At 53.9% G+C, this 14711-nt stretch overlaps 1 protein-coding gene across 1 annotated transcript in view; it reads right to left on the reverse strand.

Annotated features, from left to right (window-relative positions):
• The window catches only part of LOC123936556 (voltage-dependent N-type calcium channel subunit alpha-1B-like), a 125676-nt gene that overhangs the window by 24869 nt on the left and 86096 nt on the right, over nt 1-14711 (reverse strand). The window contains 4 exon segments of the mRNA XM_045997011.1: nt 1860-2004; nt 4129-4220; nt 5529-5594; nt 5958-6074. Of these exon segments, the coding sequence (XP_045852967.1) occupies nt 1860-2004; nt 4129-4220; nt 5529-5594; nt 5958-6074 (420 nt within the window).

A 14711-nucleotide genomic window follows, 5' to 3' on the forward strand; every position in this document is an offset into this window, starting at 1 on the left:
GAGGAAAATTTGTAATCCTTCGTCACTGAGTTTAATGTCAAGTGTAGGTTTTCATAAGTGCCCTTCATCCCGTTACAGAAGTTCCCTTCTGTTCCAAGTCTGCTACGTGCTCTTGTCATGAAAGGGTGTTGAATTGGGTCAAGTGCTTTTCTGCATCTATTGAGATCATCATGTCAGGTGTTTCCCTCATCACATTGGTTAGTCTCTGTATGTCAAAGATGCATCCCTGCACTCCTGGGATAAATCCCGCCCGATCACCGTGTCTAACCCTTAACATGCCGTTGGAGCCGGTGTGCTGGTATCTCGTTCAGGACACCTACTGTGTACTCAGCACGGGCGTTGGTCTGTAGTTATCTTTCTGGGGGCATCACTCCTGTCCTTGGTATTAGGATAATGGCAGCATCACAGGATTTGTTAGGAGATGTTTCTCTTCTTCTACTTTTTGCAAGAGTTTGAGTAAGGGGCACTTGCGGGGCTCGCCAGTTCAGCGTTCCAGTCTTCGTTTCAGCTCAGGTCATGATCTCAGGGTCATGAGATCAAGCCCCACATCAGGCTCCGCAATCAGCGTGGCATCTGCTTGGGATTCTCTCTCTCTCCCTCTGCCCGCCCCCCTCTAAAAAAAAAAAAAGTTTGAACAGGATTTATGCTAATTCTTCTTTAAGACCATTTTCTGAATTTGATAAAATATACATAGCAACGAGCTTACAGATTTAATGACTCTGAAGTTCACAGCTGAGGGGCACCGTCCCCACTACCTGTCCCCAGAACTCTTCCATCTTCCCCGACGAAACCCTGCCCCTACGAAACACTAATCCCCATCCCCTCCCCCAGTCCCCGGTGCCTGCCATCGTACTCTCCGTCTCTACGAGCTTCCCTGCTCTAGGGACTTCAGACAGCTGAAACCGTGCCGTTACTTCTCCTTTGGCCACTGGTTTCTTTCTCTTGGCGTCATGACTTCACGGGCCATCCATACTGCAGCATGGGTCACAACGGCCTCTCTTCCTAAGGTCGGATGGTACTCCCTTGTGTGTCCATGTCACAACCGGTCACTCGCTGGTGGCACGTTGGCTGTTTCTGCCTCCAGGCCATTGTGGATGACGCCGCTGCAAACGTGCGCGCACAAATACCGGCGTGAGGCCCCTCCCTCAGCTCTGGCATGTGCCCGGAGTGCAGCTGCTGGATCAGACCGCCACTCCGTCGTTCCCTCATCGAGGAGCTGCCCTGCTGACTTCCACAGCCGCCGCACCACCTGCCGCCGCCGCTGGCCGTGGACGAGGGCGTCTCTGCAGCGCGCCAGCAGACTGCAGGGGCCGCTTTCTCCCTCGTTTGCTCTCATGCCCGTGTTTCATCTCCTGTCACGCTGGTCCCCACCCTTCTCTAGGCACTGTCACCTCCAGCCACCTCCCTGGTCACTCTTCAGCCTTTCCTGGTCAGAAGCCAGAGCAAGGTTTGGAAACGTCACCCAGACTGGGTCATGGCCCTGCTCCAAGTCTCCCAGGGGTGTGTACTGGCCTGGACCAAAATCCACGCCCCAGGACCCAATCCACTGAGCTCCGCGCCGCCCCAGGCGCGCCGGCTGCAGCGCTGCTTCTCTGTAACTCACCACCGTGGCAGAGGCTACAGGCTAAAGGACAGGGGTCCTGTGGAAACTTAAAACTCTTTCTGAGAAGGAAAGGCCCACAGGAGCTCATCACAGAGTGGGTCCTTTTACAGGTCATCGTCTCCAGAGACACAGGACCATCAACAGAGAATCAGCTTGCAATGAGACATGAATCAGCCTCAGGGATCTGTGAGAGACGTCGGGGTTCCTGGGATGGACTGAGACAGGTGGACACATGGGCACAGTGACCAGGACTTACCAGGAAGGAACAAAGGAAGATGAAGGAGACGAAGTAAAAGTAGGCAAAGTCGCTCCCACACTCACTGGCGTTGGCGTGCTCATCGCAGGCCTGATTGCTGAGACAAGACAGCATGATCTCATGCCAGGCCTCCCCCGTGGCACTCCTAAGAAGAAGGGCAGAGCCGTGAGGCCCACGAAGGAAGGGCCAGGCCAGCCGGAGAAGGGCTCCCAGAAGAGCGGGCGCCGGGGCACACCCTCACTGGGCTCAGAACCCTCTGGCATTAGGTTTGCAAACTGACCATGAACTCAGAAAGAACTACTCACTGAACGTAAGGCAGTGCACCAGAAGCCGGCACCGTGGTGAGAGCCCCTCCATGGGCCGCTGGGCCCCTCGAAGCCAACACAGACTTTCTTGGCCTGCCTGACAGCAGGTGCCATCCCAGCCTTCCTTGATTCAACAAGTGGGGGACTCCACCCCTCCAGTTTCTCCGGCCAAACAGGTCGTAGTCATCCCTGCCTCCACTCTTTCTCACCACCCCTGTTCATCAGCTCATCTGCTCCAAAGAACATCCAGACTCTAACCCTCTCACCACCCTGGGTTAGGCCGCCATCACCTTCCCTGGGCTCTGCAACAGCTTCCAAGGGGCTTTTCCTGCTCCCACCCCCCAACACCCAAGTGGGTCCAACAAACACAGGTAACATCAAGTCACTTCTCTCAACACCCCCCAACTCACTGCAAATCCAAAATGCACACAACTGCCCGCAACTCTGTGCGGCCTGCAGCCCATTCTCTCTCAGTGGTCTCTGCTCAGCCCACTCCAGCCGCACCAGTGTCTGCTGCTTCCGGAACACACCAAGAACAGCCCCACCACCCTGAGCGGCCACCATGGAGGACCCTTCCTCATGGACTTTTGTCCCCGATCTGCAGTCAGAACGAGGGCCGGAGGTCCAGCAGACATGCAGATAGACCAGAGGCCTGGGTGCCCCCCACCTGGTGTGCCCGTGTGGCCAGCTCCGGGCACAGGCGAGCCCACTGGCCATCACCAGTGGCTAGGAGTAGGGGGCTTTTCCTGCAGGGCAGCTGTCCTGTGCCAGGCCTGACCGACATGGGCATCCCCTGTGACTCAGAGATCAGGGAGGAAAAGAGATCTTTGAGAACAAACTCTTCCAGCTGTGGCTGGTTTCATAGGCCTGCCTCAACTCCTGGAGCCTGAGGCAGGACATTGACAGATGAAGAGACGAAACGAACATAACAGGCAAAGTCCGGAGAGACGATGTCATCTGGAGAAAGTGTCGGCCTCTGACTGAAAGAACGAGTCGGCCAACTCTCTCCGGGCAGCCTAGCAAGGCAGACCGGCCTGCTCTCCCTCCATGGAAAGAACCTCACGGGCCCTGCCTGGGACTAACTGTGTGGGACACCCCGAGCTCAGGCCTTCCAAGCATTTGCATAAAGAAACGCACACGTGGGAACCTCAAGAATGAGCCCCGGGTGGCACCTTGTGTCAGCCCCTTCCTCCCCACGTCCCTCCAAAGGGCTCCTTTCTTCCCTCCAAGGATCACGGTGGTGGGCTTGCCTTACTGAAGGAGACTCTGGAGGCAGGGAGACACACTCACCCCTCCCTCCAGCCCCCACACTGGGAGGGTCGACAGCCCCCAGTCTGCAGAGAGCGTGCCCCGTCTCAGGACAATAGGCGCCCCCAGGCCTCCCGAGCACGTCTTCACCTGGAGGCACCTGAGCCAGGACCAAGCCGCTCTGCCGCTGGACTTGGGGCGGAAAGCCTAGGGAACTGCAGTCCTGTGAGCCCCGGGGGCAGCCGGAGGCACACTCGCACCAGCAGGTCTGGCCAGCTGAGTCCCTTGGGTCCCTCAGTAGCGCACACGGCATCGGCAGCAGCCCCGCCGCCCGGCGTCCCTCGTCCCACAGACCCTGCAGTCAACAAGGTGAGCAGAGGAAGGCGTACAGCCAGCACACGGAAGAAGATCCTGCGGGACACCTTCTGTCCTCCCAGACCCTTGGCCGCAGCCTCACTAAGCCCTTCTGGCCACCACCGGGGACCTGAGCCGAGGTGGTCAAGGCCAGCCTCACAGCTGGGGCTCTCAGGTGGACCTCCCTCGGGGGCTTGCGTTCCGTCTGCCCTGAGGCCCAGGAACCCTTAGGGAAGGATGCCAAGGAGAGCAGAGAAGAAGCTGGGAAGGCCCACTGAGGGGAGGCCAGCCCGAGTGGGTCGGCACACACCCCGTCCATCCAGAACGGAGGAGCCCCCAAGCCTGTGCCGACCCCAACACACCTGAACAGCAGCATCAGGGCCTGCAGAAACGTCCGGAAGTTGATGTGCCGGTGGATGCTGCTGTCATCATCCAGCGTGATATTTCCAAAGACCTGAAAGGAGAAAGAAGGCTGCAGGCTGGTGCTGTTGGGACCCCCGGAGCTGTGGCCAGGCAGAGGAGGGCATGTGCCCATGAGAACCCACAAGGCCCAGGACACAGCCCTTAGCCACCTCCACTGCGGCCGGGGCTGGAGGGGCCCGTGCTTCCAGCCAAATGCGTCTCTGCTCCCCCAGCTCCACGTGTCTGCAGACACGAGTCCGCACACCCAGTAAAAACGCGGCCGGAGCTCAGCGTGCGTGGGCCGCTCCGCTCGGAAGACGGATGATGCCCTGGAAAGTTCACTCTTTCATCAGTGACACTGAGGCGGGAATTACTGTGATAATAGCTAGGAGATCAACTTGAAAGTTTCTTTTCAAGTGTCTGTGCAAATACCAGAATGGGCTTTTTATCCACTTTAATTGATTTCTTTTTGGGGTTAGGAATGAAAAGAAGTCAGTAACTGTACTTGGCTTAAAATCTGTAGCCTGGCTGAAAGACTTAGGAACATCTTCACCAAAAACAAAGCTCAGTGACCCTTATGGTCTTATACATCCACCAAAAAAAAGCACAGAAATACATTTTAAAGAGCATCAGATATCAGCAAATTTTAAAGCAAGAGAAGCTTTTCACTCCCTGAAACAGAGTTTAAAAATCAGTTTGCGCCTAACCTTTGAGACAGTGGCTTCTCCCACTATAGTTTAACACTGGGATCCAACTCCCACCCTACTGTTGAAAAGTGGCCCGATGCCAAAGATTTAAATCTGGAACCCGGCTTCGTGTCTCTTAAATGTTTTTCCAAATAGCTGACAAAGGGTTTTGGGGAAGTGAAGGCGATCTAAATCCTCCCAGCTGGACCTGCCAGTACAGTGATCCGATTCGACCCTGCCGACTTTTTCTGCTGGAACACACAATCTCCTGTAAAGCGTCGGGCCAGTTCTCTGGACTGAGAGAAGGACCGGCTGGCGCTCAGCACCAGGCGCACGTGCCTCAAAGCTCCACCGGCACGGGGGCCCAGCACCCAGTCCAATGAGCCCACCGACACCGTGACAGCCCCGTGAGGTTTTACTCAGGAGCACGGCAGAGCACGGTATGACAGACGGGGGGACTACACCTCACTAGAGGACTCTGGAGACAGGCCCAGACTCGGGGTGCCCAACCTCAGTGTCCTCATCAATAGAAGAGCCTTTCTGAGAGTTAAGTTCACAAGGTCCTGAGAACGATGTCTGCCTCATAGCAAAGCTCCCGGAGCGTCACTCTGTCACGGTCGCCACGCGGGGACCGGACCAGCACCCGCCGCTCCCAGTGCCGTCAGCGCGCCCACCTGCATGCCGATGATGGCGTAGATGAAGAACAGCATGGCGACGAGCAGACACACGTGGGGCAGGGCCTGTGGAGACACACGGAGGACAGGGCCTGTGGAGACACACGGAGGACAGGCCAGCTCCAGGGGGCTGCCCCGCTGCCTGGCTCGGACCTCGTCTGTGGAGGGGATGGTGGCCGCATCTCTGGGCCCGCTTGGACCTCAGCGGCCGCAGAGCCACCCCACTGACCGCAAAGCCCCTCTACCAAGAGGCGGCCTCTCTTCCTTCATCCCTGAGCAGTCGTGCGTCCCGCCGCAGGGTCAGTGAGCATGACTGAGGCGCTGTCTGGGCAACTTCGGAGGTCTGTAAACCACAACAGGGCAACAGGGGCCAAGGGGCCTCCAGGCGGAGGGCCGCTCCGGGGGTCAGGGCGCCGGGCCGGGCCTCACCTTGAAGGACTGCACGAAGGTCCACAGCAGAACGCGGATGGTGTAGCCTTGGCGCAGCAGCTTGATGAGCCGGGCGGCCCGAAACAGGCGCAGGAAGCTGAGGTTGATGAAATTGTTCTGCGGGGGAGACAGGCTGTTCTCAAGCCGGCGGCGATCAGCCTCCCGCCACGGCAGACCTCCCACCCGCCTCTCCCAGACCTGCCCCGAAGGAAAGTGGATCCAAAGAGACACCAAACAGAAAGTCACTGCTCTACAGTAGAGAAGCAGCAATCGGCCACCAGAAAACCTTCCGAAAGTGAAGCTTGTCATTGCCAATCACCTCTCATGCAGCAAATCAACGGAACCCTCTGCTCTAGGCTCCCCTGCACCCGACAGGGACGGAGAGAGACGAACTCCCAGAAGCAGCTCCTTGCTGCCCAGAGGAGCCAGGAGACCACCTGTGGATGGGCCTCCAACGTGGACCGCCCCTTGCGAGACACAGCCAAGTCGTCCAAGCGCCGGGCAGGGCTGCTTCTCCACGGAGAGCCTCTGAGGGGCCCTTCCCTTCTCCGCATGGCTACCAAAGCCCCTGCCTGCCTGGGACCCGGCAGAGGGGCCGACCTTTCCCCCAGAGCTGCTCATGGTGCCTGCCGACAAGTCACCGTGGGAAGGGTAAGTGTGGGCGATCCCACTGCCCACACCACGGAAGCCACTCAGGAAATCCACGAATGCTCCCAGCGGCAGAGATCCCGGGATGTCAAGCATGGCTCCCTCATCCGAGGGGCAGTGAGCCTTCCACCCGGGCCCGGGGGCACCTTGAATTATCAGCCCATCCCTTTCAGGAAGCACGGCTCTGGGCGGATGACGTAGGGGGGCTTGTGGCCCTGGGCAGCTTCCCGGCCTCTGTCTGCTTAGAGACCAGGTGCCTGCACGACAGCCGCTCCCTGACCCCTGGGTGTCTAACACACACAAGCAGCTCAGGCTTAGACACAGCGTATCGCCGGATTCAGTGGTCCGACGGAGACAGAAGAGAACATGATATGTTCAATGAGAGCGGCAGCGGGAGAGCACGTGCAGGGGCCGGGGGAGGCGGGGAGAGCTGGCTGCCCCCTCCAGGGCTGCCCAGCTGGTCCTGGCTGGGACGAAGCGTTCAGTGGACAGGCAGGTCTCACTCCTACTTCTGAGGACGGAGGCCCCCACCCAGCTTTGTCTGCCCCTTTGCTTCCCACCGGGTGGGGGGTGCTGGGGACTGGAGTCTGTGTCTGCTGGCGGCAGAGGTGGGAGCCAGGAGGGAGGAGGCTGGTGCTCACAAGGAGGTGCGGACTAGGGTCTGGATCAGCAAAAGGCAGAAGTGGGCCGTGGGGTGGGACCCTGGAGGGCGAACAGGCTTGCTACCGCTCCCTCAGCTGCTGGGAAAGGGACACCCAGTGCGGGACACACCCAACCCGCCCTGCGGGCCCCAGGCTTGCAGGGGAGCCAGTCGGCTCCGGAGCACCGGCACAGCCGTGGAAGGGTGACCTCATTACAGCGCTGGGAGATCCTCCGCATGAGGCAGTAAAGCCGAGGAAGGCGAACTAGCCGCCAAGTGCCTCCTCCGAGGTCCCCACGTGGACCGCACCCGCCCACTTGCGTCTGGAGGGCCCAAGACTGTCACAACACAGTCAGCGTCTGCCCAGCCCAAAGGACTTTGCTCAGGCCACGGGCACCGAGAGATTCTGGGGGAAACAGAGGCTCTGGGTGAGAAAGAAGGGACGGAGGACAAGGCAGGGGAGGGCACTGGTCGTGTGCACCGTCAGTGCACCGACGCGGAGCTCACACGTCCCCACCTACTTTTTCTGAGACTCAAGCTCTCACCCCTCCCCCCAGACGTCTTTTCTCAGGGCTCCAGGGGGCACTGGGGAGGGGGTGGGGGGGCGCAGACACACAGCTTGAGAGAGCCATGAGGACGGATGGTGACAGCAGCCACAGATACTCCAAGCACGGGTACCCCGGGGCCGCAGCAGGGCGGGAGCTGCCCGGCACCAGCATGCGAGCAAGCATGCGGGAGAACGGGGGGCGGGCAGCAAGCACACGGCAGCCTCCCCACGGCCACCCGTCGTCACCTCTGGCCTCAGCCAGCCCCTCGGTGGTGGAAAGGAAGGGCCTGCCCCATCCTCCCAGAGTCCATGGTTCCTGTCACACCAGAGAGCCCCAAGCACCTTATTTCAAAGCCAGGCCCTTCCTGACTGCCACCTGCCTCGGCACTGGGAAGGTCTAGGCACCCCAAAGAGGCATTATCGCGATCCGCAATGTGGCGCATGGTTCACCCTGAGGGTACCCTTGTCCCCAGCTCCTCTGAGCCCCTGGCTTCCTCACCCACAAGATGTGGACATTAGGACGCTGTGCCCAGATGCTGAGGAATCAGAGATTTGAGGGATTTAAAGGCACGCCAGGCATCGTGACACACCCCCCCACAAAGAGGGGCCCCAGGCCCCAACAGGCATTCCCTGCACCCCGTGCACATCTATTGGGTGCCACACTCCACACTGGCAGCAAGTGAGCGACAGACTGCTCTCCTGCTTGGCTTCTTCCTGGCGGGACGATGAGGAGAAACAGACCCCAATGTGCTCAGCGTGTCATGTGACTGTGCGCTCTGAAGAGGGAGGGCACAGGGGCGGGGGCTCTTCCCAAGGGCATAGGGAACGGCCATGGAGGGGCCCGAGCGACTCGAATATTTCTGCATCAAATGGCATCTTCTCAAAACCTCAAGATCTCCTCCACTTGTGAAATACCTGATCGTTAATGTTCACTTTCTGTAACAGGATCTCAAGACCTGCTACTTTATATAAACTTCCTGTCACAGCCTCAGTTTCGTCGGCTCCTGGTGTCTTTGCTCTCCCGTCAGATACTCCTGAAGGCCTGGGGGAAGGCCCAGTTCACGCCACCGCAGCCCGCACGAGCCCACGGAGCAGGCGTGCACGAGCCGGCCAGGGAAGGCTGGACGCAGGAGCCAGGTGCTCTGTCTCTGGGGACAGACCCTCTTCCCGCTCCATCAGGCCTTACACGACCCCTTCTGAATCACGGAGACACAATCTCCGATCCCCTCCAGCCCCGAGGCCCAGAGCGGATTCCCCCTGGAAGGGCAATTCCAGGAAGAACACTATAGGAGGCATCGCCAGAGGCCACTGGGAGAACCACCTTGCATGTGGGTTCGATGGGGACAGAGCAGAAGGGAGATGGTACCGGAGAAACCATGGACTCCACAGGAGCAGGTCAAACCTCATGCCCTACAACATCCCTCCAATTCTGAACCCAGTCCCAACAGGAAGAACTGGCTGGGCACTGACCCACTCGGCTCAGAAGACCAAGGCCAGTTCCTGAATCAAACGGTCCCCGGAAGGGCCCTCGGAAGCCCCCACTGGACCCCAGATGCTGAGGAGAAGAGACCAGAGGGGATGGGGACTGCCAGACTCTGGCCACACGCCTCAGGAAGCAGTGGTGAGGCCTCACAGGGGAGGGAACAGGAGCAGAGCAAGCAAAGCAAGGAGTTGTAAGAACTGTTTAAAGTCATGAAGCCAACCGTTTCCTATATGTGACGTTTTCATGGATGGGTGTTTGCGTGTTATTTACAAATTGGGATGTTTGAGCAGCAGGTGCACAACATACAGACGGAGACATGGTTTTCGCATCGTATGTCGGTTGGGTGGCGTGAGTCAGCGGGCAGTTTACGGTGAATCAAGAACAAAAACCGAAAACAAAAGAGAAAATGAGTCATCAACACAAGCAAAAACTCGAACTTCGAATACCTCACTGGAAGATTTTAGGGTTTTAGTGAACTTCGCACATTTTGCTGAAAATGCACCAGCTCAAATATTTCGGAAATCTGGAGGCTATGCAGACAGTGTGGCGCTCGTTTGCATTCCTGTTTGTAACGCAAATCCAAAGACGACTCACAGACACTTGTTTTTTTATTTCCAGGTGAAGAAATCAATGTCAGTTTTATGCTTCCCTGGGGATGCTGTCTGGACACGACCCTGGTGAAGGCTATTGCTCTATTTGGATTAAGTGGGAGGTGGGAACTGACACTCATATTTTTGCCTCAGGAAAAAAAGTACGTTCACGAAGTAACACACGGAGTGACTACACATGAACAAAAATAAAGACGCCACTAATCCACACGCCGGCTCCCTTTCATCTTTTCCGCTCTGGGCAGAACACGGTGAAGGACGGGAGCGCCAGTGGCCAGAGCCAGCGGAGCTTCCGAGCCGAGTGGCACCTCCGTCCTCCCGCCGGCCCTGCTGGGCATCGGGGGCTGACGGCCGCCACCACGGAGGGCTTATTTGAAGGGAGATCCCATCAAACCACAAGCCACCCAGGCCTCGCGTGTCCAAGAGCTGAGGGACAGACACTGGGCCTCCTGCTTAGAGAAGGTCTCTGCCTTGTGTGCGGGCCTCTCTGGAGCCAGAGGTCTCCCCAGAAGACATTTCGGCATTGTGCGCTCTGCATGCCTGGCAACGCTCACCCTTGATACCCGCTCGTCATTCTGCCCGCTCTGAGAGGACACACGCCCACGAAGGAACCCAGAGCTGTGTCCTTGCAGATCGGAGCTTGGTGTCTGGGTCCCTCTACCCGGGGAACAAAGACTCTGCTGTGTCCCAGGACGAGGCCCGGAGGGATCAGCCGCCAGCTTGCTCCTCCCAGCCACCACACTGGTACAAACTTCCTGGATGAGAAGCGCCTGGGCAATGCCACAATGCCAATGGCTGGGTGACAAACATCCGTGGTTTCTGCATGAAAGTGGCAGCTCAGAACTTTTCCCCACAGTATTTGGATTAAGTTTTTAAAACCATGACACATACCACATACACAAAAGAACATGTATAAATACACGTATAGATGCACGTTTTAAAGAAAAGGAATGAAATGTCCATCTATCCGTCACCCCGCTTAAAGAAATCAGAATGTCACCAAGACTTCCGAAGCCCTTCTTGTCTCCCTTTGTCCTTGCTAGACATAGTAGTTACCTGTAACTCTTGTTAACAATTCCTTTTCTTTACTGCCTTACCTCAAACTCTGAAAACACGCTATACTTGGCTTCTCTTAACCTCTGTGACGGGACGCTACTGCACGCAGCCTTCTCAGACTTGGGCAGACTTGCTGACGGTGAGCAAACTGCTTCTCAGCGGCTTCCCTCCTGATGCAGACACCACCCTCCCGTGCGTGGGGCGCAGCACTCTGTTCACAGGGGGTCACGACCGGGGCATTCGGGGCTGCCATGAACTGTGTAGCCACGAACTCTCTATGAGAGGTTCTCCGGGTCACCTGCCCAGACACCCCCTGGCACGAGACCTAAGAGGGAATCCCCGAGCAGCAGGCGTGCCTACACCTGGCTTTCTGGGGGTTGCCACACTTTCCCCAGCAGGAGCGTGGAGGGTCTGGCTGACACACTTGCTAAGGCCAGCATGGCTGGAATTCCTGTCTGACAAACCGGAGGGTGTGAAAGGGCGTCTCAATGTCATTTCACTTTACGTTTCCTTAACTACAAATAAGGTTCATTGGTCATTTCTGTTTCTTAGTCTTTTAGCAAAATGCCCAGTTACACCTTCAGCTCCTTTTTCCATTTGGTTGCTTCTGTTTTTCTTTTTCTTTTTTTTTTTCATTTTATTTTTTCAGTGTAACATTATTCATTCTTTTTGCACAACACCCAGTGCTCCATGCAAAACGTGCCCTCCCCATTACCCACCACCTGTTCCCCCAACCTCCCACCCCTGACCCTTCAAAACCCTCAGGTTGCCCCAACCTCCCACCCCTGACCCTTCAAAACCCTCAGGTTGTTTTTCAGAGTCCATATTCTCTTATGGTTCGCCCCCCCTCCCCAATGTCCATAGCCCGCTCCCCCTCTCCCAATCCCACCTCCCCCCAGCAACCCCCAGTTTATTTGTGAGATTAAGAGTCATTTATGGTTTGTCTCCCTCCCAATCCCATCTTGTTTCATTTATTCTTCTCCTATCCCCCTACCCCCCCATGTTGCTTCTCCATGTCCTCATATCAGGGAGATCATATGACAGTTGTCTTTCTCTGATTGACTTATTTCACTAAGCATGATACGCTCTAGTTCCATCCACGTCGTCGCAAATGGCAAGATTTCATTTCTTTTGATGGCTGCATAGTATTCCCTTGTGTATATATACCACATCTTCTTGATCCATTCATCTGTTGATGGACATCTAGGTTCTTTCCATAGTCTGGCTATTGTAGACATCGCTGCTATAAACATTCGGGTACACGTGCCCCTTCAGATCACTATGTTTGTATCTTTAGGGTAAATACCCAGTAGTGCAATTGCTGGGTCATAGGGTAGTTCTATTTTCAACATTTTGAGGAACCTCCATGCTGTTTTCCAGAGTGGTTGCACCAGCTTGCATTCCCACCAACAGTGGAGGAGGGTTCCCCTTTCTCCACATCCTCGCCAGCATCTGTCATTTCCTGACTTGTTAATTTTTGCCATTCTGACTGGTGTGAGGTGATATCTCATTGTGGTTTTGATTAGTATTTCCCTGATGCCGAGTGACGTGGAGCACTTTTTCATGTGTCTGTTGGCCATCTGGATGTCTTCTTTGCAGAAATGTCTGTTCATGTCCTCTGCCCATTTCTTGATTGGATTGTTTGTTCTTTGGGTGTTGAGTTTGCTAAGTTCCTTATAGATTTTGGATACTAGCCCTTTATCTGATATGTCGTTTGCAAATATCTTCTCCCATTCTGTCAGTTGTCTTTTGGTTTTGTTAACTGTTTCCTTTGCTGTGCAAAAGCTTTTGATCTTGATGAAATCCCAATAGTTCATTTTTGCCCTTGCTTCCCTTGCCTTTGCCGTTGTTCCTAGGAAGATGTCGCTATGGCTGAGGTCTAAGAGGTTGCTGCCTGCATTCTCCTCAAGGATTTTGATGGATTCCTTTCTCACATTGAGGTCCTTCATCCATTTGGAGTCTATTTTCGTGTGTGGTGTAAGGAAGTGGTCCAATTTCATTTTTCTGCATGTGGCTGTCCAATTTTCCCAGCAACATTTATTGAAGAGGCTGTCTTTTTTCCATTGGACATTCTTTCCTGCTTTGTCGAAGATTAGTTGACCATAGAGTTGAGGGTCGATTTCTGGGCTCTCTATTCTGTTCCACTGATCTATGTGTCTGTTTTTGTGCCAGTACCATGCTGTCTTGATGATGACAGCTTTGTAATAGAGCTTGAAGTCCGGAATTGTGATGCCACCAACTTTGGCTTTGTTCTTCAATATTCCTTTGGCTATTCGAGGTCTTTTCTGGTTCCATATATATTTTAGGATTATTTGTTCCATTTCTTTGAAAAAAATGGATGGTATTTTGATAGGGATTGCATTAAATGTGTAGATTGCTTTAGGTAGCATAGACATTTTCACAATATTTATTCTTCCAATCCAGGAGCATGGAACATTTTTCCATTTTTTTGTGTCTTCCTCAATTTCTTTCATGAGTACTTTATAATTTTCTGTGTATAGATTCTTAGTCTCTTTGGTTAGGTTTATTCCTAGGTATCTTATAGTTTTGGGTACAATTGTGAATGGGATTGACTCCTTAATTTCTCTTTCTTCAGTCTTGTTGTTGGTGTACAGAAATGCAACTGATTTCTGTGCATTGATTTTATATCCTGACACTTTACTGAATTCCTGGACAAGTTCTAGCAGTTTTGGAGTGGAGTCTTTTGGGTTTTCCACATATAGTATCATATCATCTGTGAAGAGTGATAGTTTGACTTCTTCTTTACCAATTTGGATGCCTTTAATTTCTTTTTGTTGTCTGATTGCTGAGGCTAGGACTTCTAGTACTATGTTGAATAGCAGTGGTGATAATGGACATCCCTGCCGTGTTCCTGACCTTAGCGGAAAAGCTTTCAGTTTTTCTCCATTGAGAATGATATTTGCGGTGGGTTTTTCATAGATGGCTTTGATAATATTGAGGTATGTGCCCTCTATCCCCACACTTTGAAGAGTTTTGATCAGGAAGGGATGCTGTACTTTGTCAAATGCTTTTTCACCATCTATTGAGAGTATCATATGGTTCTTGTTCTTTCTTTTATTAATGTGTTCTATCACATTGATTGATTTGCGGATGTTGAACCAACCCTACAGCCCTGGAATAAATCCCACTTGGTCGTGGTGAATAATCCTTTTAATGTACTGTTGAATCCTATTGGCTAGTATTTTGGTGAGAATTTTTGCGTCTGTGTTCATCAAGGATATTGGTCTGTAGTTCTCTTTTTTGGTGGGATCCTTGTCTGGTTTTGGGATCAAGGTGATGCTGGCCTCATAAAATGAGTTTGGAAGTTTTCCTTCCATTTCTATTTTTTGGAACAGTTTCAGGAGAATAGGAATTAGTTCTTCTTTAAAAGTCTGGTAGAATTCCCCTGGGAAGCCGTCTGGCCCTGGGCTTTTGTTTGTTTGGAGATTTTGGATGACTGTTTCAATCTCCTTACTGGTTATGGGCCTGTTCAGGTTTTCTATTTCTTCCTGGTTCAGTTGTGGTAGTTTATATGTCTCTAGGAATGCATCCATTTCTTCCAGATTGTCCAATTTGTTGGCGTAGAGTTGCTCATAGTATGTTCTTATAATTGTCTGTATTTCTTTGGTGTTAGTTGTGATCTCTCCTCTTTCATTCATGATTTTATTGATTTGGGTCCTTTCTCTTTTCTTTTTGATGAGTCTGGCCAGGGGTTTATCAATCTTATTGATTCTTTCAAAGAACCAGCTCCTAGTTTCATTGATTTTTTATT

This window comes from Meles meles, unplaced genomic scaffold, assembly GCF_922984935.1.
Source record: "Meles meles unplaced genomic scaffold, mMelMel3.1 paternal haplotype, whole genome shotgun sequence".
Taxonomy (NCBI): domain Eukaryota; kingdom Metazoa; phylum Chordata; class Mammalia; order Carnivora; family Mustelidae; genus Meles; species Meles meles.